Source organism: Macaca mulatta, chromosome 16 (assembly GCF_049350105.2).
Source record: "Macaca mulatta isolate MMU2019108-1 chromosome 16, T2T-MMU8v2.0, whole genome shotgun sequence".
Lineage (NCBI taxonomy): Eukaryota > Metazoa > Chordata > Mammalia > Primates > Cercopithecidae > Macaca > Macaca mulatta.
In genome coordinates this window covers 67,986,048-68,013,704 of record NC_133421.1, presented here as the reverse complement: position 1 = coordinate 68,013,704, position 27,657 = coordinate 67,986,048, and the positions used below count along the sequence as shown (strand labels likewise).

At 51.3% G+C, this 27,657-nt stretch overlaps 1 protein-coding gene and 1 long non-coding RNA gene across 4 annotated transcripts; both read left to right on the top strand.

Moving 5' to 3' along the window:
* The first annotated feature begins 5,585 nt into the window (after window positions 1-5,585).
* Window positions 5,586-27,183, top strand: MEOX1 (mesenchyme homeobox 1). Of its 3 annotated transcripts, XM_077971897.1 has the most exons (4): window positions 5,586-5,637; window positions 6,118-6,445; window positions 23,911-24,083; window positions 25,548-27,183. In XM_077971897.1, the coding sequence occupies exons 2-4, from the start codon at window positions 6,322-6,324 to the stop codon at window positions 25,668-25,670; spliced, it is 420 nt and encodes a 139-aa protein (XP_077828023.1). In that variant the 5' UTR covers window positions 5,586-5,637; window positions 6,118-6,321; the 3' UTR covers window positions 25,671-27,183. The 3 variants fall into 3 exon arrangements, with proteins under 3 accessions (XP_077828023.1, XP_001113649.3, XP_014975307.3); XM_001113649.5 differs by lacking the exon at window positions 5,586-5,637 and having other exon boundaries at window positions 5,833-6,445; XM_015119821.3 differs by lacking the exons at window positions 5,586-5,637; window positions 23,911-24,083 and having other exon boundaries at window positions 5,833-6,445.
* LOC144335755 (uncharacterized) lies at window positions 6,842-17,835 on the top strand. The gene is made up of 2 exons (XR_013406887.1): window positions 6,842-9,012; window positions 17,706-17,835. It is a non-coding gene; the product is annotated as an uncharacterized LOC144335755 (long non-coding RNA).
* Window positions 27,184-27,657: the final 474 nt, after the last annotated feature.

The window sequence follows — 27,657 nt, the reverse complement described above, 5'->3', positions numbered from 1 at the left end:
TGGTGCGTGCCTATAGTCCCGGCTACTTGGGAGGCTGAGGCAAGAGAATCGCTTGAACTCGGGAGGCGGAGGTTGCAGTGAGCCGAGATTGTGCCACTGCACTCCAGCCTGGTGACAGAGTGAGACTCCATCTCAAAAAAATAAATAAAAATAAAAATAAAAAATATTAGCCGGGCATGGTGGCATGCACCTGTAATCCCAGCTACTCGGGTGGCTGAGGCAGGAGAATCGCTTGAACCTGGGGGATGGAGGTTGTGATGAGCCGAGATCACACCATTACACTCTAGCCTGGGCAACAAGAGTGAAACTCCATCTCAAAAACAAAGAAAAAAGAAACCCTGTCAGGCAGGCTGGCAGGCAGTAGTAACTCTGCTGCCTCAAAGTCTTCTGAGAAGCAAAGGACACACGTGTACATTCCAAATAAATCCCAGGCCCAGCAGTAAACACGCTAGCCCACAGCCATGTACACCGTATCCAAAATCTGCCTGTCTTTTTTCTATCCCTTAAGGTCTTGCTAGAGACCAGGCGTCTCATCTGATTCACACATTCTATTATGTAAGCGCAGGCTAATGGCTTCATCTTGTTCCCTGTCCGGTGGCATATGAATATTTCACAGGGCTCTTCTGGAGTTATCTGTAAGGCAAAAATCTCAGGTATCATCACTCTCATCATCCAGATGTTACCCCTGCATGCCATGCTATGACAAGAGCTTTCATAGACCACCTCACTCACGTCCCTCAGCATCCCCATGCGGAAGGAAGAAGTTTATCCCCATTTTACAGATGAGGAAACTAAGGCTCAAGTGATAAAGTAAGTCGCTTGAAGCCATTTAGCTTATTTAATAACAGAGCTGAGGTCAGGCACAGTGGCTCATGCCCGTAATCCCAGTAATTTGAGAGACCAAGGCGGGCAGATCACCTGAGGTGGGAAGTTGGAAACCAGTCTGGCCAACATGGCAAGACCTCATCTCTACTAAAAATACAAAAATTGGCTAGGCATGGTGCCAGGCACCTGTAGTCCCAGCTACTTGGGACGCTGAGGCAGGAGAATCGCTTGAACCTGGGAGGCAGAGGTTGCAGTGAGCTGAGATCACACCACTGCACTCCAGCCTGGGCAACAGAGTGAGACTCCATCTGAACACAAAAAACAAAAAAACAGAGCTGAGATTCGAACCCACAGGCCCCTAATTCCCAAGGCCATGATTTAGACCCCTGTGTTATGTTGCCATAGAAGAAGGTATCTGGGGGCTGGGATGAGCCATCTTCACCTACATTGCAGTGTGTCCTGCCCAGTGGTTCAGCATAGTTAAGGACAGCAGCAGCTATTCCTCACGTGCATCACCCTTTATAGTCAGCCAGCTCTGTTCTCAGATGTAGTTCATTTATCCTCCTAACCACCAGGTGAGGCCAGAACTGTCAACTCCATTTCGCCAGTGAGAAAAATAAGGCTCAGAGAAGGGGTGTGATTTGCCTGAGACCACACACAGCCGGTATCAGGCAAGGTCACACCTTTTTTTTTTTTTTTTTTGAGACGGAGTGTCGCTCTGTCGCCCAGGCTGGAGTGCAGTGGCCGGATCTCAGCTCACTGCAAGCTCCGCCTGCCGAGTTTACGCCATTCTCCTGCCTCAGCCTCCCAAGTAGCTGGGACTACAGGCGCCCACCACCTCACCCGGCTAGTTTTTTGTATTTTTTAGTAGATACGGGGTTTCATCGTGTTAGCCAGGATGGTCTCGATCTCCTGACCTCGTGATCCACCCGTCTCGGCCTCCCAAAGTGCTGGGATTACAGGCTTGAGCCACCGCGCCCGGCCAAGGTCACACCTTGAACCCATATCTTCTGCCTCCAGGTCCAGGGCCCTTCCCGGACCCCCTGCCTCTCCAAGCACAGGTGGGTGGGGTGGCCACGAACAGAAGCAGCCCTGTCCCTCCAAGTACACGCCTGCCTGCCACACACAATGGGGGACATTCCACAAGTTCCGAGTGATGGCTCAGGTGTGGCCAGGCTGAAAGCCCTCCTGGGCGCCCCCACGCTCCTGGGGGACCTCCTCGTGACTCACACTTTTCCTCTTCCTCCCCTTATTCTCCCCCACAACAATCAGAAACCGGGGTCCCCTCCCTTCCTGAAAACAGGGCTCTCCTCGCGAGGCCACAGGGCTTTTTCCACACACAGCTCCTTCCATCCATCTCTGTCTCTGGCCCTGCGGGGCCTTGACAGGGAAATGCTGACTTTGCGGAGGTTAAAGGTGCTGGTGCCCGGCCTTCATCTAACAAATGGGTTGCCGTGAGGGGGAGGAACTGTTGTTGTTTTTTCCTGGCCTCAGAAGAGGGGCCTGTCAGGAAGATGTAGCGGCCAGCAGGCCCCCGGCCGCGCCCTCGAGGTGGCTGACAGACGCCAGCAGCTGCCGGGGGCTCCGGGGTGCCAGGGGCCTATGTTCTCAGGGCAAAGCACCCCACCGCGTCCCCTCCCCATGGCCCTCCTGACCTCCCCGCCCACCCCGCCCACCCCGCCATGACCCAGGGCCCACCCCATCCGGGGCAAAGGGCCAGGCACTGGGCCTCCCTGCCATGAGGTCCCTGGGCCAGATGCAGAGGCGGAGCAGGAATCCGGTTACAGCCTGCGGCCGGCCCAGGGGAAGGTTTTCCTAGGGAAGCTGACAAGCCAGATCTTCCTCCCAGCCTCCCACGGATTCCTTCCAGAACCCCCACAGCACAGAGTGCCCCCCGACCCAAGGACCTCACAAGGCTGTTTCTGTAGAATTTCTTAGAACTCCCCATTCCCAGGTTCACCCTTTGGGATCATGGAGGTTAACCAGAAATAGATGTGCCAGGAAGGGAGCCACATTTGTCCATTACTTACTCTGCCTTTTGCATAAAGGATTTCTTTCTTTTTTTCTTTTCTTTTTCTTTTTTTTTTGAGACAGCATCTCACTCTGTCGCCCAGGCTGGAGTGCAGTTGTGCAATCTCGGCTTACCACAACCTCCGCTTCCCAGGCTCAAGCAATTCTCCTGCCCTCAGCCTCCCGGGTAGCTGGGATTACAGGCGTGTGCCACCACACCCGACTAATTTTTGTATTTCTATTAGAGACAGGGTTTCACCACATTGGCCAGGCTGGTCTTGAACTCCTGACCTCAAACGATCTGGCCGCCTCGGCCTCCCAAAGTGCTGGGGTTATAGGCCTGAACCACTGCACCTGGCCTACATAAAGGATTTCATTGAAAATTTACAAATGTCTGTGGGCTGGGCTGCCTGGATTTGAATCCTGGGTCCTCTGCTTCCCTGCTGTGTGACCTTGGGCAGGTTACACAGTCTCTCTGTGCACTGGAGTCTTCTGAAAAACCGAACTGATGAGAATGACTCTTGCCTCAGAAGGCTTTTGTGGGAATCCATGGGGGTAAAAATGTGTAAGGTGCAAAGTGCTTTACACAGATCCCACTCTGACTGTCATCTCAGATGAGGAAACAGAAATTCAGAGAGATGGCCGGGTGCAGTGGCTCACTCTTGGAATCCCAGCACTTTGGGAGGCCAGGGCAGGTGGATCATGAGGTCAGGAGATTGAGACTATCCTGGCTAACACGGTGAAACCCCGTCTCTACTAAAAAAATACAAAAAATTAGCCGGGCGTGGTGGCGGGCGCCTGTAGTCCCAGTTACTCGGGAGGCTGAGGCAGGAGAATGGCGTAAACCCGGGAGGCGGAGCTTGCAGTGAGCCCAGATCATGCCCCTGCACTCTAGCCTGGGCGACAGAGTGAGACTCCGTCTCAAAAAAAAAAAAAAAAAAAAACCAGAGAGCTAAGGTGACTTGTTCCAGGGCACACAGCCAGGAAGTGGCAGACCTGGGGTTTGAACTCAGACCTGTCTCACCTCAAACCCCATGTCTCTTCCTCTGCATCTGGCCTGCTCCAGACTGAACAGCAGGACACCTGAGGCCAAATGCTGATTCCACCATTTCTTAGCTGTGAGAGTCTGGGCAGCCCAGTCATCCATCTGAAACTCAGTTTTGTCATCTGCCAAATGGATCTTACCCATCCTAGGAAAGTTGTAAGGCTCAGAGAATTGTGTGTGCCACAGCTAAGCCCTGGGCAAAGCAGAGAGATGAGTCTGGTTGGCAGCTATGACCCCATCCCCTTTACTGGACTACAACAACCTGATCACTTGTTTCAGAAGATGGCACATCTTTTCATATGCACACCCCTCCCCATCTTTTACAGCTGTTCCTGCTCCCGGGATGTGTATCTGACTGGAGTTTCTATATTAAAGGCAAGTCGTGGCTTCATTCCACATCCCTGGGTGCCCTTCCACTCTTCCTAGGAGCATCTCCTGCACCCACCCCCCAGGGCCCCACCTCCAGGCTGCAGAGCTAAGACCCAGGGGCCCCTCCTCAGGGAACCCTGGCCGTCTTCGGAAGCAGCCAGCAGAGACGCTGCTGTTAAGGCCCATGCCTGTTTCTGCTCCAATCCTGCTGCCCTGGGTTGTGGCAATAACCAGTGGGGAAGGAGTTCTGGCCCCTGGGTGTTAGGAATGTTGTCCTCCAAGAAATTGCATTAACCCTCTGAGAGACCAGCAGGGTGCAGCCATGAGAAAGACTGATTGGGCATCGAGATGGCACTTGGGCTGGCTGCCCTGTGATGTGCACCAGCCCGGAGACCCACGTGCCTGCTTGCCAAAGAGGCTCCTCTGGGGAATGAGGAGCCCCTGATTCCTATTTCCCTGCCCCAAATTCCTCGGAAGCCTCCGCCTCTAAGGGTTGAGAAAGGGAAGCAGGTGGGTGGAGGTGAAGGGGGCAGGGAGCAGGTGGGAGGAGACCCGAAGAAACTTCAAGGACCTTATTTAAGAGCCTTGCCATTGCTGTGAAGAAAAATGACTTGAAACCTCTCTAGAGAAGACTGTGGCTAATTGGCATGTAAGTTGGAGGTTAAAGAGCGGAAGGAAGAATCTGATTGTTTTTTTAAGTTACTGAGAAAGTGAGAATGTCACTCTGGGCAGAGAGAAATTCTTTTTTTCTAGAGTGTGCCTTTCTTTATACTACAGACCATAGTGGGCCGCTGAGACTTGCAAAAAAGATTTCTTTTAATCCACCTTCCTTTTTCGCAGGCAGCAGTAGAAGGGCCTTTAAATCAAATGCAATCACCAAGCTTGTCTCTTGCTTTTATTCCTCACTTCACTCCCTGGAATTTGGCATTTGACGGATTCTGGATCTGACTTAAGGCTTTTTCTAAATCCAAGACTTGGGGAATTTTGTTAGCAGTGCAATAAAAATAACTTCATAGTGTTACAGGAGGCACATTAAAGACGGTGTGTGTGTGTGTGTGTGTGTGTATGTGTGCGCGCGCGCGCGCGCGTGAGTGCTGCTTTCTTTAAAATAAAAAAAAAATACAGACAATGTTTCTTTAAAAGTCTCCATCTGCAAATCCCATTAGATGTGCATATAAGGTTTCTGATGATTAATAGTTGCCTGCTAGGGTTTTGGTTGGAGGGGATCTTGTGTGTGCGGGTTAACCCCTCCCTCTCCTCTCTCACATTTCACTTCAGAAATTTGTCACTCTCTCCCCACCGCAGGATTTAAAGTGTGTCCCAGCAGCCCTGGTCCAGCCCTCTGCAGGCATTTGCTCTGGGCTCCAGGACGAGCTCCTCCTCAGCTGGTGCTTCTGGGTTGGGACAGTGAAAATGTTTAGTGTCACTGGCGACAAATACACGTACAGGGGACCCCAGTAGGCAGGCTGGTGCATTGGAGGGGCAGGAGCAAGCCCAATATAGGTGTGTGCACACACATAGGAGTAGCTGGCCACATGTGTGTGTACTTTAAGGAGAGACTTTAGTTTAGTTTTTTTTTTTTTTTTTTTTGGTTCCTGGGGTAAATTTTCTGTTGAATATTTTTCCCTCCTATTTAATTTTTTTTCTTTTGCATTTTTAAAAATTTGAACATAAAAAGTATAAAGAATCAAATCTTTGAAAGGACTGAGGCGTGCAGCGGACAGCAGATGGATCCCCCGGCCAGCAGCTGCATGAGGAGCCTCCAGCCCCCAGCCCCTGTCTGGGGCTGCCTTCGAAACCCCCACTCAGAAGGCAATGGGGCCTCAGGGCTACCCCACTACCCGCCCACCCCGTTCTCCTTCCACCAGAAACCAGACTTCCCGGCGACAGCGACGGCAGCGTACCCCGACTTCTCAGCCTCCTGCCTGGCGGCCACCCCACACAGCCTGCCTCAGGAGGAGCGCATCTTCACTGAGCAGCACCCTGCTTTCCCACAGTCCCCCAACTGGCACTTCCCTGTCTCAGAGGCCCGGCGCAGGCCCAACTCAGGCCTGGCAGGGGGTTCCAAGGAAATGGGGACCAGCAGCCTGGGCCTGGTGGACACCACAGGAGGCCCAGGTGAGGACTACGGGGTGTTTGGGAGCACTGCCAATGAGACAGAGAAGAAATCATCCAGGCGGAGAAAGGAGAGTTCAGGTAGGTGGCTCAGGAGCAGCTGATCATTCCTTTACTGTGTGACCTTGGGGAAGTTACTCACCCTCTCTGTGCCTAGGTGCTCTGTCCATGAATTTCTGTCTAGCCTATCCAAATGCAGGAGACTGGACCAGTTACCTTTGGGGTTTCTTCCACTGAGAGTTCTAGGATTCTCTGGTGATGGGGACCGTGTCTGTGTCCCAGCACTCCTGGGCCCCAGGAAGGGTGTCCCAGCGAGAGAATGAAACAGGATCCGCAAGGATTTGGACACGTGAAATGGATCCTCTGGGTGCAGACTGGCGAGGGCTGGTGAGAGGCTTTCCTGCATCAGGCTGCCATTGAGTCATGCTCCTCCCCACCATGCTTTGGCCAGCCCCAAGTGGTGCTAGAGCCACAGGGCTCGTTTACCAGGGAAGTCAGCTGAGATTAAGGCTCTGAGAGCTAAGACTGAAGCTGGGACCCTGGGTGGCCACCCACAGCCAAGACCCTATGTGTCCAGGAGCCTAGAGGCAGAGAAGCAGGCCTGCAGCTGGATAGGAGAGTCCAGGGGTGAGGGGGAGATGGAGGACTGAGGTTTGGGGTATCACCCTGTGGAGCTGGGCCATGTCCAGGCCAAGGGGACAACTTAGCATGCTGAGATCTGGCTGAGCCCCCGGGAAGGCAGCCCCGCAAGGAACTGTGAGGGATGGGCAGCCTCCAGGAGAGTCAGGCAGCCAAGGGAGTCCGTGCTGGAGTCCCAGAGGCTGGAGGATGAGGTTGGCCTATTTGTTAAGATTCCAGCTGAAACCCTTCTCTTCCCCAGGGTGGGGACCTGCTGTTTCCTCACCTCCCCACCAGGCCCTCCCTGGTTTCTCACACTGCCTGTTCATCTTTTGTCTGGTTCCTCGTCCCGGCCTTGTTCGGAACAGGGCAGTGCCCAAGCCTCCTGCCCGCACTGCCCTGTTTTCCTCCTGACAGCTGCCCTCAGGGGCACGCCTGTCTGTCGGAGCCTGTAGACGACCTTCCCATGGGGCTAAGAAGGACAGGCCAGAAAAGAAGGGCACCAATGAACAGGTGGGAATGCTTTGTGCTTTGCTTTATCAGCACAGCTTTCCCGAGTTTCTGCTCTTAGCCAAGCCCAGGAATGCTCTGGGTGAGTAAAGGGGTCTTACCCAGAAAAGCTCAAGCTGAGAGGAAGAAGAGGCCGGCAGAGGTGTGTCAGCAGTGGGATGTGCCCTGATGGAGAGGCTTACGGTGCCATGGGATACCGACGTCAGCTCTTTTGAGTCCCACGGGTTTGGGAGATAGGGACAGCAGGTTTTATTAGTATCTCGATTCTCTCAATCTGCAAAATGAAAGACTGAAAGTTTGTGAGAACACAGAAAGAATGGGGTCAAAATAGAGTGAGCAGCTCATCTCCATTTGCCCAGGACTTTTCCAGTTTTAGCACTGAAAATCCTGTGTCCTGGGAAACCCCATGGTCCCAGGCAAACAGGAGAATTGGTCACTCTAGAAGTGAGCTCAAACCCCAGGCTTCAGGCCCCCGATGTCACACCCTTCAGTAGATTTCCAACGCAATCCTCATTTTGAAATGATGTTTGGTTTCCCTGCTTGAAGAAGCCCCTCAGTGAGCTCACAATGAGTAATAGGAACCCTAGCAGCCCTTGCGGCTGCTAAATAGAAGGGCCCTTTAAACCTCCAGCCAGTTAGATCCCCATCCCGCAAACTAACTCATCCTACCCCAGGTAGGAAATGTGCTAAGGATGAGAAGGGACTCTCAGCGACTTGACTCTGAGCTGGGTTGAAGAGCTTTCCCCTTGGTGGCGGCACCCGGCACCGTGGCTCCTTCCTCTCTGCCACTTTCCAGGGAACTGAGAGCCAAGGGCATTGAAAAGGGATAGCAAAGCCAAGAGCCTGCTGGGCTCAGGCAGAATCTTCCAGCATTCCGAGTCTCAGCAAAACCCAAATGCACCAGCTCTCTTTTTGGCAAGTGACCGATGGCCCTGCAATGCAGAGAGAGCATTCACGCTAAGCAGCTGGCCACCCAGGAGTACAGGGACACCCTCTGCTGAACGGCCTGCACACTTCAGAGTCAGACTTTGGTGGAGGGAGGTTCCCATCCGCAGAGGCCCTGGGCTTCCCTAAGGGTCCCCTCGGGAGCACCAGTAGCAGGTGAGGCAGGGCCCAGAAAGCTGACTCTCACTCATCCCTCTGTGATTCCAGACAAACTCGCTGTTCAGCATGGAAATCTTTATTGCTCAGATGCTTGAGACCTCCTTTGGAATTTAACTCAAGGGGAGGAAGGAGGCAAGAAATATCAGCTTCATAAGAGCCCAAAGAAGGGGGAAAGCGACCCAAGGCTCACAACCTACTCCAGGAATTTGGAATTTAGCTCAGAAAAGGCAAACCCACAGAGAGCTCCCCACCCAACCCTACCAATCCTGAGTCTGTAATCGGATCCTATCTCTAAAATTGTGATATTTTGTTCATTATCAATTTTTGGCATTAATTTTGATTTTTACAAATATTGCCTTAAAATACATTTTGTTGTTGTTGTTGAGATGGAGTCTCCATCTAACTCCCAGGCTGGAGTGTAGTGGTATAATCTCAGCTCATTGCAACCTCTGCCTCCTGGGTTCAAGCGATTCTCCTGCCTCAGCCTCCTGAGTAGCTGGGATTACAGGCGTGTGCCACCACTCCCGGCTTATTTTTGCATTTTTAGTAGAGTCGGGGTTTCACCATGTTGGTCAGGATGGTCTTCAACTCCTGACCTCGTGATCAGCCCGCCTCAGCCTCTTAAAGTGCTGGGATTACAGGCATGAGCTACCGAGCCCAGCCTGCCTTAAAATATTATTGTTCTTGATTACAGAGGGTTTGGGAGTGCCCTTGCATTTGGGCCTCCCCAAGTCCAGGCTGAGTGGTCCCTGGAAGGTTAACTATCATTGATCAGAAACGTGTTTTCCATAGTTCTTCCTGGCCAGACAGACAGGCTACAGTGTCATCACGGCAACTTTTGGCTGCATGACTTTGGAAAAGTTCTTAACTTCTTCCAGCCTTTGTTTCCCTAGCTGTAAAATGGGAATATAGCAGTGGCACCTTCCATAGAGAGTCTCTCTGTGAAGGTTAGATGCAGATCCATGAGATTAACTCTGTGCCTGGCACATAGTGAGAGTTCAATAAATAGCAGCTATGAATGGTATTAGGCCCATATTTCCTGAACCAGCCTTCAGAAGATAAGGTCTGACAAATATTTCTATATTTATGGGGATGGTGGAATTGAATATTTCAATTGTGCTGTCTCAGAAATTCCTGAGTCTAGGGAACTTCTGGCAATCATTTTGGTCCAGTTGTCATCAGGAGCTCAGAGACCTGCTGGAGAGGTTGCGGGGTGAGTTGGGCCTGGCAAATGCACCCCGTATTGAGAGGCTGAGAAGCCCCCAGAAATGGAAAGTTTGTTGCAAAAGGAATGTTCTCTGCTCTTCCTTCCTCCTCTGCCATCTCCTTCAACTGCTCCCTGCTCACTCCCAGTGGAATCTGGAGCTGATCTACTCAAAGAAATTATCAAGAAAGCAAGGGTTGGCCCGGCACAGCGGCTCACGCCTGAAATCCCAGCACTTTGGGAGGCTGAGCTGGGCGGATCACCTGAGGCCAGGAGTTCAAGACCGGCCTGGCCAACATGGTGAAACCCCGTTCCTACTAAAAATACAAAAAAAAAAAAAAAAGAAAGAAAAAATTAGCCAGGCGTGGTGGCAGGCACCTGTAATCCCAGCTACTTGGGAGGCTGAGGCAGGAGAATAGCTTGAACTCAGGAGGTGGAGGTTGCAGTGAGCAGAGATCATGCCACTGCACTTCATTCAGCTTGGGTGACAGAGCGGGACTCCATCTCAAAAAAAAAAAAAAAAAAAAAGAAAGAAAGCAGGGTCCCTGGCCCTTGGCACTTCCCCACCCTGGAGACAAGCATGGTGTTATCTTACCCAAACCACTCCCAGCCCTAGGCCAATGGGGGTTAAAGACCCCTGCTGGCAGGGACAGCTGTGAGGCCACTGTTGTTTTCCCCCAAACTGTCCTTGCTACTGTGGTTGTCTTTAATTTATGGGAATGAGGGATTTTGCGGTGGTTTCCTGATGGGGTTCAAGGGAAGGTTGCATGTGATTAGAGTGGCTGCAGGTGAATCCGATCGCCCGCCTGGGAAAGCTGTGGTGCTAGAACTCAGCACTGCTCCCTCCTGCTCTCATGTCCTCACTCTGCTGAGACGTGCCTTTAATCAGACGTGATTTGTCTCATCCTTCTTCAGCTCCAACACGTGTGTTCCCAGAGCTGTCCTGCCCCAATTTCTCTTTGCAAGACCTGCTCTCTGCCTGCCCCTGCCCAACCACAAATTTGCCTAAGGTATAAAACTCCACAAATAGGCCTCTCTCTCCTCTTCCCTCCTGATGCCGCTTTACAGGCCACCTCCCCACCCCAGTTCCCCTCCACTACCCCTGCCACGAAGCCACACCAGGGGACTGACCTTGCAAACACATCCTGCATTTTCTTCCCTGTCTCTGACTGTGCTCTGGTGGTTTCTCCTTGCTTGGAGTACCCTCCCCTTCCCCATACTTCTGCCTGTTGAAATCCTACTTAAAAATCACCAGCTCAAAAACAACCCCTTACAATAATATTTTTATCCTTCTTTTTCAAATATTTATAGCCACACTTGTATATAACATGGTATCAAAGAAAGCTACAGTTAAGAAGTTTCAAAGTCTAGTATCTGCTACAGTCTGTGTTGATTTTCTCACTTTAGCTTGCAGTTGTTTCATAAAGCAACTCTTCTGAGGTTTCTTACTGGGGACATCTTGTATTTGAAATCTCCTTTTTTTTTTTTTTTTTTTGAGACGGAGTCTCACGCTGTTGCCCAGGCTGGAGTGCAGTGGCGCGATCTCGGCTCACTGCAAGCTCCGCCTCCCGTGTTCCCGCCATTCTCCTGCCTCAGCCTCCTGAGTAGCTGGGACTACAGGTGCCCGCCACCGCGCCCGGCTAATTTTTTGTATTTTTAGTAGAGACGGGGTTTCACTGTGGTCTCGATCTCCTGACCTTGTGATCCGCCCGCCTCAGCCTCCCAAAGTGCTGGGATTACAGGCTTGAGCCACCGCGCCCGGCCTGAAATCTCCTTTTTAAAAAATCGTGGTCAAATATACATAACATAAAAGTTACCGTCTTAACAGTTTTTAAGTGACACAGTACAGTAGTTGTGCAATCAATTTCTAGAACTTTTAATCTTGTAAAACTGAAACTCTATATCCATTAAACAACGCCCCTTTTCCCTTCCCCCACCCCCTAGCAATCACCATTCTACTTTCTGTTTCTAAGCATTTGACTATTTCAGATACCTTATATAAGTGAAATCATGCAATATTTGTCATTTTTGTGACTGGCTGATTTCACTTGGCATAATGTCCTCAAGTTTCATCCAGGTTGTAGCAAGTGACAGGATTTTCTTCTTCTTCTTCTTTTTTTTTTAGAAAGATGGGGCCTTGCTATGCTGCCCAGGCAGGTGATCAACTCTGGGCTTCTAGCAATCCTCCCACCATGGCCTCCCAAAGTGTTGGAATTATAGGTGTGAGCCACCGCGCCTGACCTCCTCCTTTCTGAAGACAATAACATTCCATTGTATGGATATACCAAATTTCTTCCTTCTTTCCTTCTTTCTTTCTTTCTTCTTTTTGAAACGGAGTCTCACTCTGTTTCAAATGGATAATTTCTTTATCCATTCATCTGTTGATGAACATTTAGGCTGCTTCCACCTCTTGGCAATTGTGAATAATGCTGCAATGAACATGAGTGTGCAAATACCTCCTGGAGAGTGTACTTTCTTTCTCTTTCTTTTTTTGAGACCGAGTCTCACGCTATTGCCCAGGCTGGAGTGCAGTGGCGTGATCTCAGCTCACTGCAACCTCCGCCTCCCGTGTTCAAGTGATTCTCCTGCCTCAGCCTCCTGGGTAGCTGGGACTATAGGCGCCTGCCACCATGTCTGGCTAATTTTTTGTATTTTTAGTAGAGACGGGGTTTCACCGTATTACCCAGGATGGTCTTAATCTCCTGACCTCATGATCCACTGACCTCAGCCTCCCAAAGTGCTGGGATTACAGGCGTGAGCCACTGCGCCCGGCCTTTCTTTTTTTTGAGACGGAGTCTTGCTGTCGCTCCAGCTAGAGTGCAATGGCGCACAATCACGGCTCACTGCAACGTCTGCCTCCTGGGTTCAAGTGATTCTCTTGCCACAGCCTCCCAAGCAGCTGGGATTACAGGCGTGCACCACCATGCCTGGCTAATTTTTGTATTTTTAGTAGAGAGGGGTTTTACCATGTTGGCCAGGCTGGTCTCAAACTCCTGACCTCAGGAGATCTGCCCACCTTGGCCTCCCAAAGTGCTGGGATTACAGGTATGGGCCCCTAATCTCCTCTTCTTATAAGGACATCAGGCAGATTGGATTGGGACCCACCCCAACAGCTTCATTTTAACTTAATCCCCTCTTTAAAGGCCCTATGTCCAAATACAGACACACTCTAAGGTACTGGGGTTAGGGCTTCAACATAGGAATTGGGGAGGGAAGCACAATTCAGTCCATACAGGGACTGTATGGGGACAGGAACAAGGGACAAGGTTCAAGCTGTGGCACAGACCTTTCAGTTGAAAACCCCCTTAGTGAAAGCAGTACCTCAGATGTGTGCCCAACCCCAGAGCTTTCCTAGCTCAGGGTCCTGTCGGCTGGTAGAGATTTTCCACTGAGACAGGAAGTTGTTTCTAGCCACAAGCAGATCCCTGAATTCCTATCTTACACCAAGAACAGACATAAAAAGTGGAGGCAGTTGGCCAGGCACGGTGGCTCACACCTGTAATCCCAGCACTTTGGGAGGCCGAGGTGGAAGGATCACGAGCTCAAGAGATCAAAACCATCCTGGCCAAAATGGTGAAACCCTGTCTCTACTAAAAATACAAAAATTAGCTGGTCGTGGTGGCATGTGCCTGTAGTCCCAGCTACTTGGGAGGCTGAGGCAGGAGAATCACTTGAACCTGGGAGGTGGAGGTTGCAGTGAGCCGGGATCGCACCATTGCACTCCAGCCTGGGTGACAGAGCCAGACTCCATCTCAAAAAAGAAAAAAAACTTGCAAGCCTGTAATCCCAGCACTTTGGGAGGCCGAGACGGGTGGATCACGAGGTCAGGAGATCGAGACCATCCTGGCTAACACGGTGAAACCCCGTCTCTACTAAGAAATACAAAAAACTAGCCGGGCAGGATGGCGGGCGCCTGTAGTCCCAGCTACTCGGGAGGCTGAGGCCGGAGAATGGCGTGAACCCGGGAGGCGGAGCTTGCAGTGAGCTGAGATCCGGCCACTGCACTCCAGCCTGGGCTACAGAGCGAGACTCCGTCTCAAAAAAAAAAGAAAAAAGAAAAAAAACTTGGAGGCAGTTTTAGGAGTGAATCTCTAAAGAAGGGGGCTGTTTGACAGAGGAAGGGAGAAAAGAGGCAAATGGGGCCGGGTGTGGTGGCTCACGCCTGTAATCCCGGCTCTTTGGGAGGCTGAGGTGGGTGGATCACTTGAGGTTCAGGAGTTTGAGACCTGCCTGGCCAACATGGTGAAACCCTGTCTCTACTGAAAATACAAAAATTAGCCGGGCATGGTGGCTCACACCTGTAGTCCCAGCTACTCAGGAGGCTGAGGCAGGAGAATGGAGTAAACCTGGGAGGCGGAGCTTGCAGTGAGCCGAGATCACACTTCTGCACTCCAGCCTGGGCGACAGAGTGAGACTCTGTCTCAAAAAAAAAAAAAAAAAAGAAAAGAAAAGAAAAGAATGCAATGGTAGAGATGAGAATGAAATAAATGAACAACCCCAATAAGTGTCACCTGGGTCACCAGAGTGATGCCAAGTCCCATACAAGTGACCTCATGCCCACGCTCACCCCCTTGCTGGGCCACACAGCACAGTAATAGGAGGAAGGGTGGTCAGAGACTAAGGTCAAGTGCATTAACCAGGTAGCCCTGGTTCAGGTTCCTGATCCACAACTTCCTGGCTGTGTGGACGTGGGTAAATCCTAACCCTCCCTGAGTCCCAGTCTCCTCTGAGGAATGAGGATAGCAGTACCTACTTCATAAGGTAGGTGGCTGTGGGACTAAATGACATCAGAGATACAGAGTCCACAGCCAACACTTGGTAACCCCTAGGTCCAGTTTTCCCAAACCTGCAAATGAGCACTCCTCTCTCTTTAAAGTCCTCCCCTGATGCTAGCTGGCTACACCAGGTTTCCCACGTTCAAAGACAGGCCAGAGTGTCCTGAGCTCTGCTGGAGTCTTTGCCCCCTGCCGTCAGCCGGTCCTGCCTGATACTGATGATGCTACTGGCCTAGGGTTGTGGCAGTGCTGGGTGGGGTGTGGTTTGAGGGGTGCACAGCTGCAGCAGCCCCTCTTGTCCCGAGTCCATATCCAGAACCCCCAGTGAGGAAGAAGTCTTATGGTCCAGAGTGGCCAGCGTGGGAGGGGAGACAGCAATTCCACACTCGGCCAGTATCCCTCTAGGCATCCCCGGCCTCCTGGTTAGAGCTCCCCTAACCTCCTCTTCTGACAAGCAAAGAAAGCTCAGAGCCCAAAGCAGGACTCAGGCCTTGGCCACCATCTGAACTCAGAGGCTCCAGCACAAATCCCATGCCTGGGCTTGCTCAGGCCCCTGATCAGGTACAGTCGGAAGCTCTGGAGAAAGTCCATTTCTGTTGAGGCAGCAGAATCCTGACCAACATCGAAGAGGGAAAGGTCCAGTGAGCCCGTGAGCTGTAAGAAGGTCAGCCCAGGAATTGCCTCAGCTCTGCTCCGCCACTCTCCCATGCTAGGGACTCAGGAGTCCTGCCCACTCACCTATTTCTCTGGCTTGAATAAATCAGCGGCACTTGGGCCCAGGGAGGGGGGATAATTCAGAATCCTTTCTGCCTGAGAGGCAGGACTCACAGCCCCTGCAGACCTCCAGAACTGGACCTTTTCCCCAACTCCCTCTCTGCCCATAACTTGGGCTTCTCACCCAGTTTGGTTCGCTGGCCTCTGGCCAGGAGCCACCCCCATCCTTTTCAGGTTTTTTTTTTTTTTTTTTTGCATGCAAAGGTAGAGGAACAGTGTGAGCAGTGGGCCTGGGTCTCAAGCCCACACTTCCTTTGGTGACAGCTGAGGGTGACATATGGAACTTATAAACATAAACAAAACCCAGAACTACCGATGCCTCTCCCCATCCCCTCTTGAAACCTCCCCATCCCCTCTTGAAACCCTCACCAACCCACCCCACCTGGGACTCTCAGCAAAGACTATAGCACCAGGGTTTTTTTGCTTTTTTTTTCCTTTTTTTGACGGAGTCTTGCTCTGTCACCCAGGCTGGAGTGCAGTGGCGCGATCTTGGCTCACTACAAGCTCTGCCTCCTGGGTTCATGCCATTCTCCTGCCTCACCCTCCCAAGTAGCTGGGACTACAGGCACCCACCACCATGCCCGGCGAATTTTTTGTATTTTTAGTGGAGACAGGGTTTCACCATATTAGCCAGGATGGTCTCGACTCCTGACTTCATGATCCATCCGCCTCAGCCTCCCGAAGTGCTGGGATTACAGGCGTGAGCCACCGCACCCAGCCAGCATTAGGCATTTTCATTCCAGAAGAACCTGCCTTTCTCCCATGAAACATCCCCTGAATTCCCTGGCCCCACTCCTGGGCTCCTCAGAGAGGCTGGGAGCCCTGCCCATGTCTCTTTAGGCACCTACAGGAGAGGAAAAGGGCCTGGACACGGGGGTGGGGCAGGGCTCAGTGAGAGAGTCAGGCCAACCCCAGGAAGCCAGGGAGATCCTGGATGTGAACATCCAACCAGTCTTGGGTTGGCTCCATCCAAGTCTTGTCTATTTCCATGGGCTTTGACTGCTCCTTCTGAGGTTGAAAGTAGGAGAGCTTACGAGGACATCAAAGTGTCCATGCTGTGACAGTGCAGGAAGCTACAGACACCATTTTCAGAGGATTTGCCAAGGTTTCACCTACTGATGTCATGCTTCAAATATTCCCTTCTTCTTCCCTCTCTGGGGAGTCCCAGGGAGACAGATCTGAACCCAGACCCAGACAATGCCCCTAGGATAGGCACAGCTTCCATACTCATCCTCTCCCGAGGGCAGTGTGACACGAGGCTATAGCCCTAGACTGGTCTCAGGGGCCTTGGGCAAGTCATTTAGTCTCTGAGTCTTAATTGCTCGTATGTTCAATGGGCTAATGTGTACCTTACCTACCTAATGGAATAATTAAGAGGATACGATAGGAGACAGCCCAATAGGGTGGAAACAGCTTCCTATCAAGAAAATCTGAGTTCTAGGCCCAATTCTGCCCCTAACTTGCTGTGTATCCTTACATGAGTTCCTTACCTTCTCTAGGCTCACCTATAAAATGAAAAGGTGACATTGATCATCTCTAAGTCCCTCCCACCTCTACTTTCTATGATTCTGTAGTATCTGTGAAAGCCTAAAAGAAGTTCTCTTTGGAGGAAAGAAATCCCTTGTCAACTGCACAGTGCTATTTGAATATGAGGCATTTGGCCTCCTGTCTGGTTTGGATATGAATTTATGTAAATTGGTGCCCTCAGAGTTGGACTGTAGAGTACAGAACTCCAGAAAGGCATGTTCCACTGGGTCTGTCTGAACCTCCCCGTAGCTCTGATAAAGCTGTCTGCTCACTTTAGGAAGGCCTGCCAAATGTGGCAGCTACGTATGAAATAATTTGCCCTGGATGGTGTGGAAGCTCATGGTGGAAACCGCAATCACACATACGCTGTATGCATTTCTCTGGGCAGTTGACTGTTCCCTCACAGCCCTGCTCCAGCAGAGGGTGAGGGTCATGCAGGGGCTGGGGCAGGGCAGTTCCTCCCTAACCACAGAGGCAGCCCACTGAGGGCCAGCATCCTCCCTCCGTAATCTTGGAAGAGGCAGCTGTGGCCCCCAAGAGAGAAGCAGTGCGGGAGGAGTGATGTGAATTGCCATGTGACACATCTAGGTGTTGTGCCTGGAATCACGGGACTCTGAAGGCTGCAGCAATAGTGGCCTAGGCTGGGTGCAGTGGCTCATGCCTGTCATCTCAGCACTCTGGGAGGCTGAGGCGGGTGGATCACCTGAGGTCAAGAGTTCAAGACCAGCCTGGCCAACATGGCGAAACTCCATCTCTACTAAAAATACAAAAATTACCCTGGCATGGTGGCAGGCGCCCATAATCCCAGCTACTCTGGAGGCTGAGGCAGGAGAATCGCTTGAACCCAAGAGGTAGAAGTTGTGGTGGTGAGCCGAGATCAGGCCATTGTACTCCAGCCTGGGTGACCAGAGTGAGACTCAGCGAAAGAAGAAAGAAGAAGAAGGAAGAAGAAAAGAAAAGAAGAAGAAGAAGAAGGAAGAAGAAAAGAAAAGAAGGAAGAAGCAGCAGCAGCAGCTGAAAGGCCAGACATTTAAAAGATAACCCTTTCACACAGGTCTGGAGATGTGGTGCCTTAAGGAGCATAGTGCTCTAACTCTGCCCATGAGTCATCTCAGATATAATCTCCAGTAGAACTCCTTCTGATGGTTCTCGTGAACAGAGCTTCAATGACATGCCAGGCACTGCCCTAGGTGTTAACGCCTGCTATCCAGCTCATGTTACTTCTCAGCCTGATAAGCACAGCAGGTGTAGCTATTCTTGCTTTGCAAATGAGGAAATTGAAGCTCCAGGAACCTAAAGGACTTGCCCAAGGTCCAAAAGCTCTTCCTCAGTGCCTCACTCACCTACGAGTGCTAAGGCCCAGGTTCACCAACAGGTCCTCTAACACTTCTGCATATATAACTTCCCTCCACACAGCTCGAGGCAGGGCGAGAGAAACGGCCTAGCAGAGCCCTGATTGTTGAGCCACGGGAAGGCTGGGGAGGGCTTTGGGACAGAGCATACAGTAAGACCTCAGATCTGACTGAAGGGAGGAACTAGGAGCTGAGACAAGAATATGTGAAGTTGGAAGAGCCTCAGACTTCATCAAGGCTAGGGGTTCCCAACAGAAGAGAGAGTAGGGAGTGTAGGGCATCAGGGCTTATGTCCTGGGAAGGAACTCTGACACCAGCTCCCTGGCAGAAATAGAATCCAGTCCAATCCCATACTTCTACACATGGGGAAACTGAGGCCCACAGAGGCGAGGAAGGCTCCCTAACAAAGCTGTACTATCCTACTATCCTGGGAACAGACCATCCTGGGAAGCATGAGTTACTTTCCTTCTTTTTTTTTTTTTTTTTTTTTTTTTGAGACGGAGTCTCACTCTATTGCCCAGGCTGGAGTGTAGTGGCACGATCTCGGCTCACTGCAAGCTCCGCCTCCCAGGTTCACGCCATTCTCCTTCCTCAGCCTCCTGAGTAGCTGGGACTACAGGCGCCCACCGCCATGCCCAACTAATTTTTTGTATTTTTAGTAGAGACGGCGTTTCACTGTGTTAGCCAGGATGGTCTCTATCTCCTGACCTTGTGATCCGCCCGCCTCGGCCTCCCAAAGTGCTGGGATTACAAGCGTGAGCCACCACACCTGGCCTAGCAAGAGTTACTTTCATGTGGCAGGTTGCACGAACTATGCCCATGAGCAGGATGACCGAACAGCTCCCAGAAACGGAATGCAAGTGCTCTTAGTGTTTCCATCTTGATGAATATGTTGCAATTTGTAATACTGTTGCAGAACAAAGAGAGCCATAACTTTCACTTCAACTTTCATAGCTTGCTTCCCATACTTCTGGTCCCTTCATCATTTCCAACAGTGGTGAACGTTGATCCCACTCTGGGAAGCTGACAAGGGACAACCGCTCTCCCAGAGCCAATATCCATCCCACCCACCATTAGTAGGTATTGCCCCCAGGTTCACACAGGGGGTTAGCTGAGACCCTCAGTTCCCGCCCTGGCTGCTGCTTCCTGTTTCCTCTGCCCCAGAGGCTAAATCAGGACAATGACAGACAGGAGATGTGGCCAGGGATGGGGCATAGCTTGGCTGGCAGTGGTCAGCTGCCTTGCCCACACAACCAGGCCAAGACCAACTCCAAAAGGGTCCTCTCCTGCTTTTCCCTTTTCTCTCTAGGGAGGACTATGTGCAGAACTAGGGCGGGGAAAGTTGTTTTGGGGGACACCATGAGGCACCTGTACACACCTAAGCAGGCCTTGGAGAGTAGGTATGGGTAGCAAATCGGATAGTGCCCCCAGGACCTCTGGAAGTGGTGACAAGCCGAGCAGCCATGGTCCAGCTCCAGGCCCCAACCTGGGCCAGCTAGCCAGGAGACAGTGGAGAGCCTTGCCTCTAATCAGATAGATCTGGGTTCAAATCTCCCTTCTGTCACCTAAAAGCTGCCAGGCACACTGGGCAAGTTCCTGGGCCTGTCTGAGGCTGCCTCCTCTGTATAACAGGATGATTTAGCAAATACTTAGCAAGTACTTTTTCCTCTTCTCTCTAGGAGAATTATGTGCAGAACTGGTGGGGGCGGGGTGGGGGGGCAGTTGTGCCAGATACAGAAGCAACTATGGCTAGATGCTAGAGTGAGAAAAAGTGTTTCCCTGGGAGACAGCTATTAATCAAATTATCACACAAACCCAGGTAAGAGTACTAAAGGGGGTAAGAACAGTATTCACTCATAGGCTGCCCTGTGGTAAGGTTAAAGCTGCGGATGCCTCTGGGCACACTCAGAAGCCTTCAAGAAGCGCAGCTGTTTCTATCCCAGCCCTTCAGTGTCATCTCGTGGAACTGATAAATTGGAGAATATATTTGTCCAGCATTTTTAGATTTTTTTTTTTTCTTTTTTGAGAGGGAGTTTTGTTCTTGTTGCCCAGACTGGAGAGCAATGGCGCAATCTGGGCTCAATGCAACCTCCGGTTTCCAGGTTCTAGCGATTCTCCCGCCTCTGCCTCCCGAGTAGCTGGGATTACAGGCATGCGCCACCACACTGGGCTAATTTTTTTTGTTTGTATTTTTAGTAGAGACGGTGTTTCTCCGTGTTGGTCAGGCTGGTCGCGAACTCCCGACCTCAGGTGATCCACCCACCTCGGCTTCCCAAAATGCTGGGATTACAGGCGTGAGCCACCGCGCGTGGCTCTTTTTTTTTTTTTTTTTTTTTTTTTTTTTTTTTTAAGATGTACTCTCACTCTGTCACCCAGGCTGGAGTGCAGTGGTGCAATCTCGGCTCACTGCAACCTCCGCCTTCTGGGTTCAAGTGATTCTCCGGCCTCAGCCTCCAGAGTAGCTGGGATTACAGGTGCCCGTCACCACACCCGGCTAGTTTTTGTATTTTTAGTAGAGACGGGGTTTCACCATGTTGCCCAGGCTGGTCTTGAACTCCTGACCTCAGGTCATCCGCCTGCCTTGGCCTCCTAAAGTGCTGGGATTACAGGCGTGAGCCGCCACTTTTCAACTTTAATAGCATTTTGCACACACATATTAACGCGTTCAGTCTTCCAATAACCCCAGGAGGTAGGTGAAATTGTTTTCCTCAATTTCTTAATGAGGAGACCGACACCCAGAGAAGTTAAGTGATTTCCTCAGTCTCCAGCAAGGAGATTCAGGATTCAAGCCTCTGAGCAAGTCCTCTGGGCCATCCACTCCCCGCAACCGTGGAAAGGAAGGGCTGGGAAACACTGAGCCTCGGGACAGGAGGAGATTGGGAAACCAGTCCCCGACCGCGCCCGTCGTCTAAGCCCGGGTTTCCTGCCTCTCTCCGGGCCCGAGGGCCGGGCTGTGCTACAGGAAGCCCGTCATCCGCTTGTGAACGACCCTCCCGGGCCTGCTGCCAGGAGGGGGCGCGGGACTGGCGGCGGCCAAGGCCGGAGGGCTCCTCGGGGACCCCGGCCCGGGGCTGCGCGTCCTTCCCTCCAGCCCACGCTCCCGCTTCCGGAGGGGTCTGGACCTGCCTTCTCCGGCCTGGAGCTAGAGGCCGCCGGGCAGGCAGCCCGCGCCGGGAACTCGGCCCCCTGCCCTGCTTCCCGGGCGCGCCCCGCGGGCGGCCAACCCGGTTCGGACGCGGACCCCCGGGCCAGGGCGCCACGACACCCCTGACCCGGGCACCGGGACTATCAGGCCCCTCCCCCGCTTTCTCGGGTTCCCGGAACGGCGGCACCCACTCCCCTTCCGTGCCTCGGCGGGGGCCGGGGACGCGCAAAGCGAGGTGGGCCGGGCCAAGTGCCCAAATCACTTTACCGCGCGCGTACTGCTAGAGAGCAGCCCAGCCCGAGGCAGACGGGCGCGGAGGCGGAGGACGCGGAAACTGAAATACAAAGGGATTGAGTGGAAAGCAATAGAGGGAGGTGCTGGGAGGGGAACCAGCTAGGCTCAAAGCTCCAAAGCGGATCGCCGGGTTAATGTGGGGTTTCTGCCTCGCCACCCACTCCCAATGCGGCTGCTTAGCCGACTGCGTAGGCGGCTTCTCTGCATTACACTAGCTGGTCTGAATTCCCCAGCCCAGCCGCCCAGGTAGCTTAGACCCGGCCTCTGAAAACACCGGATCCCTCTTTCCAACACTCCTCGCCAGCAAGGCAGAGATGGGTCTTTCAGGGAGCAGGAAGTTGGGGCGCAGGTTTCGGTAAAGCACCTCACTCGGAGCCACGGTTTCCATGTCTAAAATTACAATGGGCCGGGCGCGGTGACTTACGCCTGTAATCCCAGCATTTTGGGAGGCCGAGGTGGGCGGATCACGAGGTCAGGAGATAGACAGCATCCTGGCTAACACGGTGAAACCCCGTCTCTACTAAAAATACAAAAAAAAAAAAAAAAAAAAAAAAATTAGCCGGGCGTGGTGGCAAGCACTTGTAGTCCCAGCTACTCGGGAGGCTGAGGCAGGAGTATGACGTGAACCCGGGAGGAGGAGCTTGCAGTGAGCCGAGCGAGACTCCGTCTCAAAAACAAAAGAAAAAGGAGGACAATGAAGCGAACGACTTTTAAATGTTAAAGCCGCGCACGCATGGCTCCTGCAGCCATTCCCTGGCCATGTGGCATGCATCGCGAGTTAATTGTGTAGGTGTGTGGTCTTCTTCCCACCTCCTCTCCACCCACCACCTCCATTCATTAAAGTGAAGGTAGAGCTGCCTCCCACCCGTCTGCTCAAGAGATAACCATGCAACCCCTTTTATTTGTTCAGGACTTTATCGTTTGTAAGCCCTTCCTATATATATATATATATATATATATATATATATTTTTTTTTTTTTTTTTTTTTTTTTTCCCAAGACGGAGCCTTGCTCTGTCGCCCAGGCTGGAGTGCAATGGCGTGATCTCGGCTCACTGCAGCCTCCGCCTCCTGGGTTCAAGCGATTCTCTTGCCTCAGCCTCCCAAGAAGCTGGGATTACAGGCGCGTGCCACCATGCCCAGCTAACTTTTTGTGTTTTTAGTAGAGACGGGGTTTCACCATGTTGACCAGGCTGGTCTCGAACTCCTGACCTCGTGATCCGCCCACCTTGGCCTCCCAAAGTGCTAGGATTACAGGCGTGAGCCACCGCGCCTGGCCCCTACATATTTTTCATTTGAACAATATGTGTATGTCAAATCGCCTGAATTTGATTCTTGTCTCCCACACGCCCTGGCTGAATAAACTTGGACAATTTGCTTAACTTCTCTGTGTTCATTTTCTGGTCCATAAAGTGAGACTAATACTAGAACCACTTGGTTGGGCTATTGAGGATTAAGAGGCTAATATATGTCAGGTATAGCACCTGGCACAGAGTGTGTTCCCTGACCCTGTTGACAGTTATGACTGAGCCCCACTGAATCTAACATGCAACCTCCTTCAGAGGGGTCCAGATGGTTTTCCAGATTTGGCCCTCTGGGGCAGATTCTGATTCGGTAGGTAGGTATGGGGCAGGCCTGAGATCCTTCAGATCGGAACAGCTCCCTGGTGCTGCTGATGCTGCTGGCACCCACGCACTCCTTTGAGTGATGAGGTCTTAGAGCGGCGGACTTGAACAGCACCAGAGGCATCTGGAGGGTTTGCAAAAATAGACTGCTGAGCGCCATCCCCAGAGTTTCTGACTCAGTAGGTCTGGAGTGAGACTAGGATTTGCATTCCTAACAATCTCTCAAGTAATGCTGATGCTGCTGATCTGAGGACCATAGTTTGAGGCTTTGTTTTAGAGCATCTCACCCCTCAAGCCTATGACCACAAGTAATGTCATACTGGGGGGTGGGCTGGGGAGTAGAGATCATTAAACAGCCAAGAGTAGCTTCTTGTGCTTTGGGAATAAAAGAAAGTTCCGGGAGGAGGGGCGGGGGACAGCCAAAAAAAAAAAAAAAAACTTCCCACTTCTAATATGGGTAAGACACCAGAAGGAATAAAAAGAACAGTGTAGCTTTTTTCTCAGCATCCTGTAAAATTAAGGGAGAGTGGGAAAGACTGCCTAGTTGCTCAAGGGCAAAAGAAAAGGAATGGAATCTCCTTCAGCCCATGTCTTCCTGTTTTGGGGTCCTCTCTCCCCAGACAACCAAGAGAACAGAGGGAAGCCGGAGGGCAGCAGCAAGGCCCGCAAGGAGAGGACGGCCTTCACCAAGGAGCAGCTGCGAGAGCTGGAGGCGGAATTTGCCCATCATAACTACCTGACTCGGCTCCGCAGATACGAGATCGCGGTAAACCTGGACCTCTCTGAGCGCCAGGTGCGCCCCCAGCGGCCCCTCCTCTTATTTGCTCTCCCATCTCCCTCCCTTCCCTCCTTTCCCACCACCACTCCCTTCACCTTCTTTTTCTTCCTCCAGCCAGTCCAGTGGTTTTCAACTGTGGCCATACCTGATAATAGCCTGGGGAGTTTTGGGTTTTTTTGTTTTTTGTTTTTTGTCTTTTGAGACGGAGTCTTGCTCTGTCACCCAGGCTGGAGTGCAGTGGTGCGTTCTCAGCTCACTGTAACCTCCACCTCCTGGCTTCAAGAAATTCTCCTGCCTTAGCCTCCTGAGTAGCTGGGACTACTGGCATGCGCCATCACGCCTGGCTAATTTTTGTCTTCTTTTTTAGTAGAGGCGGGGTTTCACAATGTTGACCAGGATGGTCTCAAACTCCTGACCTCAGGTGATCCGCCCTCCTCGGCCTCCTAAAGTGCTGGGATTACAGGCGTGAGCCACCATGCCCAACCCCTGGGGAGATTTTAATAGTACTGATGTCTGGGCTCTACCCCTAGGGATGATTTTAATTGGCCTGGGATGGGATACAGGCCTCAGAATTTTTCAAAGGCCCCCTAGGTGATTCTCATATGCAGTTAGGTTGGGAGCTCTGGTCTGGCTATTCCCAAACTTGAGTATATGTTGGAATCCTCTAAGGCACTTGTTCAAAATATGGATTCCAGAGGTCTGGAGAGAGATTTTACCATAATGAGTGGGCCTGAGAATCTGTATTTCTAGTACGTTCTCTAGGCGATCTGGATATGCAGCTGGTTCCTGGGCACACTTTGAGAAAAACTTCCCTGGCCCTTTGTTTTGGACTTTCCCTTCAGCCACCCCACACCCCCACACCCAGGCTCTGATATGGAATAATAGTAATAATAACAGTAATATTTGATAGCAGATTTCAGTTGATAGAGCACTCTGCTAGAGGGCTGGATTTTGAATCAGAAGACTTAGATTCAAGTCCTGCCTCTATCACTTCTTCTAGCCCTGGGACCTCTGGGTCTCCATCTGTAAAATGGGATCATAATCCTGCAGGTAATACTCAAGCTTAGATGAGAAAATGTGCTGACCAGAGCTATCTAAACCAAAAAGTTCTCTATAAATGTGCCTAAGGATAAGGCTGATGACCTCTGCTCCCAGACCCTTGGGGAATGGAGGTAGGGCGCAGGGGGACCTGGCACAGGTGGGGCAGGGCATGTGAAGAGGGTGGGGCCAATGCAGAGTGTTTTTAGAACATGTTCCCCTGTCTGGGGCTTTATCCCAAGGCACAAGACAGACTTCTGGGCAGATTGGTATGTCCTCTCTTTGGTCTTAGTTCCTGGGGCGTTTGAGGGAGTAGAGAGTGGTAAGTGATGGTTTCAAGCTGGGGTCCCTGGAGTTACACCCTGGCTAGCCTGAGCATTGACATGGGGAGGAGGTCACACCAGCCCTGGAGTGCCCAGGCTCCTTTGCTTCCTCCCCTAGGTCAAAGTGTGGTTCCAGAACCGAAGGATGAAGTGGAAGCGTGTGAAGGGAGGTCAGCCCATCTCCCCCAATGGGCAGGACCCTGAGGATGGGGACTCTGCAGCCTCTCCAAGTTCAGAGTGAGATTCTGCGTGGAGGAAAAATGACTAAGGACTGAGCCCCCTACCCAACTACCCCTACCCCAATGCCACCTTTACCCTCTTCCTTCCCCAGCCGGGGCAGCCTCTCCACATCTTTCACTGACTCTTGGATATGAAACTGCCCAGCATTCCTGGGAGTCTTAGAGTTGTCCAGGAAGTTCTATCCAACCTCTTAGCAGCCTCTTCCCTAGGGCCTTTGCTCCCACACTCTCATGGAATCAGACAGAGATCCTACCAGGCCGGATGAATCTGGAAACAGCTTCAGAGACATTGCTTCTCAGGGTCTCTTGGCTGCCACCCATGCCTCCTCCTACTGCCGTTCTCCTGTGTCAGCCAGGCCTCCTTCTGGTCTGGACACCACCTGGCCTGGTGGGAGAGACGCTTTGGAACCAGCTGGCGACTCGGATAGTAAATGCTTCAAAAGGAAGGAAATGATGGAGACACACGCCCTTGCCCACCTTCCTCTATGGGCTGTACATCTGAGGCTTTGGGGCCCCTTAGTTGTCCCCAAACCCCAAGAAAAATCAGAATGTGGAGAGTCAAGGACAGCAACTCAGCTGCTGCAAGCCAGAAACCCATCCCTATCTCCAAATTTGTTGGCTAAGTGGGGACACTTATAAGCACTGACTAGAGAAGACAGAAAAATAGCCTCATGTAGGTTTCTGTGTCCCCATATAGGCCCGTCCACACAGGCTTGACTGGGTGGACAAGAATGAACCCATGACAGCACCTGCTGCTTCAAAATCAAAATCAATTTAGGGATATAGCAGGGGCTGTTGGGCTGTGCTCCAGAGAAAAGGAGCAGCTACTCCCTTTAAATCCATGATTTGTGGATTGAAAACCTCTCCAGATGCCCAGTTGCTGGGCTGAACAACTATGGGCTGGAAACAACGTAGAGTCTGGAAAGTGTCCCCTACATTCTGGAGGGGAGGGGAGATAATAAGGAGGGCTCGGATGAGGGCCTGGAGATGCGGAACCCTGGCATAGAAGGTTCTCTAGCTACAGTGTCCTGTGACTGCAAAAGGGGACGAGAAAATCCCTTTTCCTCCATGGCATGGATTTAAGCTCTTGCTGTGTGTTCTACAAATGCTGTTATTGTGGGAGGAAATGCTAGGTTTTTGTGTGTGGACTGCCCAGACCTCAGCCAGGTCTTCTGGAGATGCCACTTGAGGACTGCTGGCCAAAGAGCATGAGGGACTGAAGCCCTGGCTGCCTCAGCGCTCTGTCTCCCAACACCAGCTGGTGTTGCAGAGGGAGGTCAACGTGAGTTTGGATCTCTTGTACGCAGATGTAATCATTCACATGTAACCCCACCTCTCCACCCCAAAAAGGGCAAGAGCTGTGGAAAATGATTGCCAAATGAGATGGCTGGTTAGAGCATGATTTTTTCTAAAGCATACTTCATGTATTTTCTTAAGATTACATCAAACTAATTGTGCAAGGTCAATTCACTTTGTAAGAAAACTCTTGGAGAAATAAAATCAATAAAAAGCAAAGTTCCCAGGCCTTTTTCTTTGCAGAGCGAACAACCACAGCTCTTGTGTGCAACCTTCTGATTGACCAGACAATGTCTAGAAGCAAGAGAAAACGGCAAGAAATGATCTAGACAGAGCTGTCCCCCTTTAGTTTTTTAAAAGGTAGGTACCAAATATAATTGTTGCCCCAAAATTTTTTTTTCTCCCATGCAAATGCATGGTCTTCATTTCTCATTGTAAAAGTTTAGCTTTCAGTTTCCCTAAACTATGACCTATCAAATAGTCAATGTTTTGTAAACAAAACATTGTTAATAGAGTAATCTTGACCACAAAGTAACCATTCCCAATGTTTAAATTCAAAGTTTGGAGATTTTATTTTTCAAGGTAGAAAAGTGTATATTAATAGTAGTAAAAATGACATAAGAAAAAATATCCCATATTCTCTGTCTTTTTTTTTTTTTTTTTTTTTTTTTTTTTTTTTTTGAGACAGAGTTT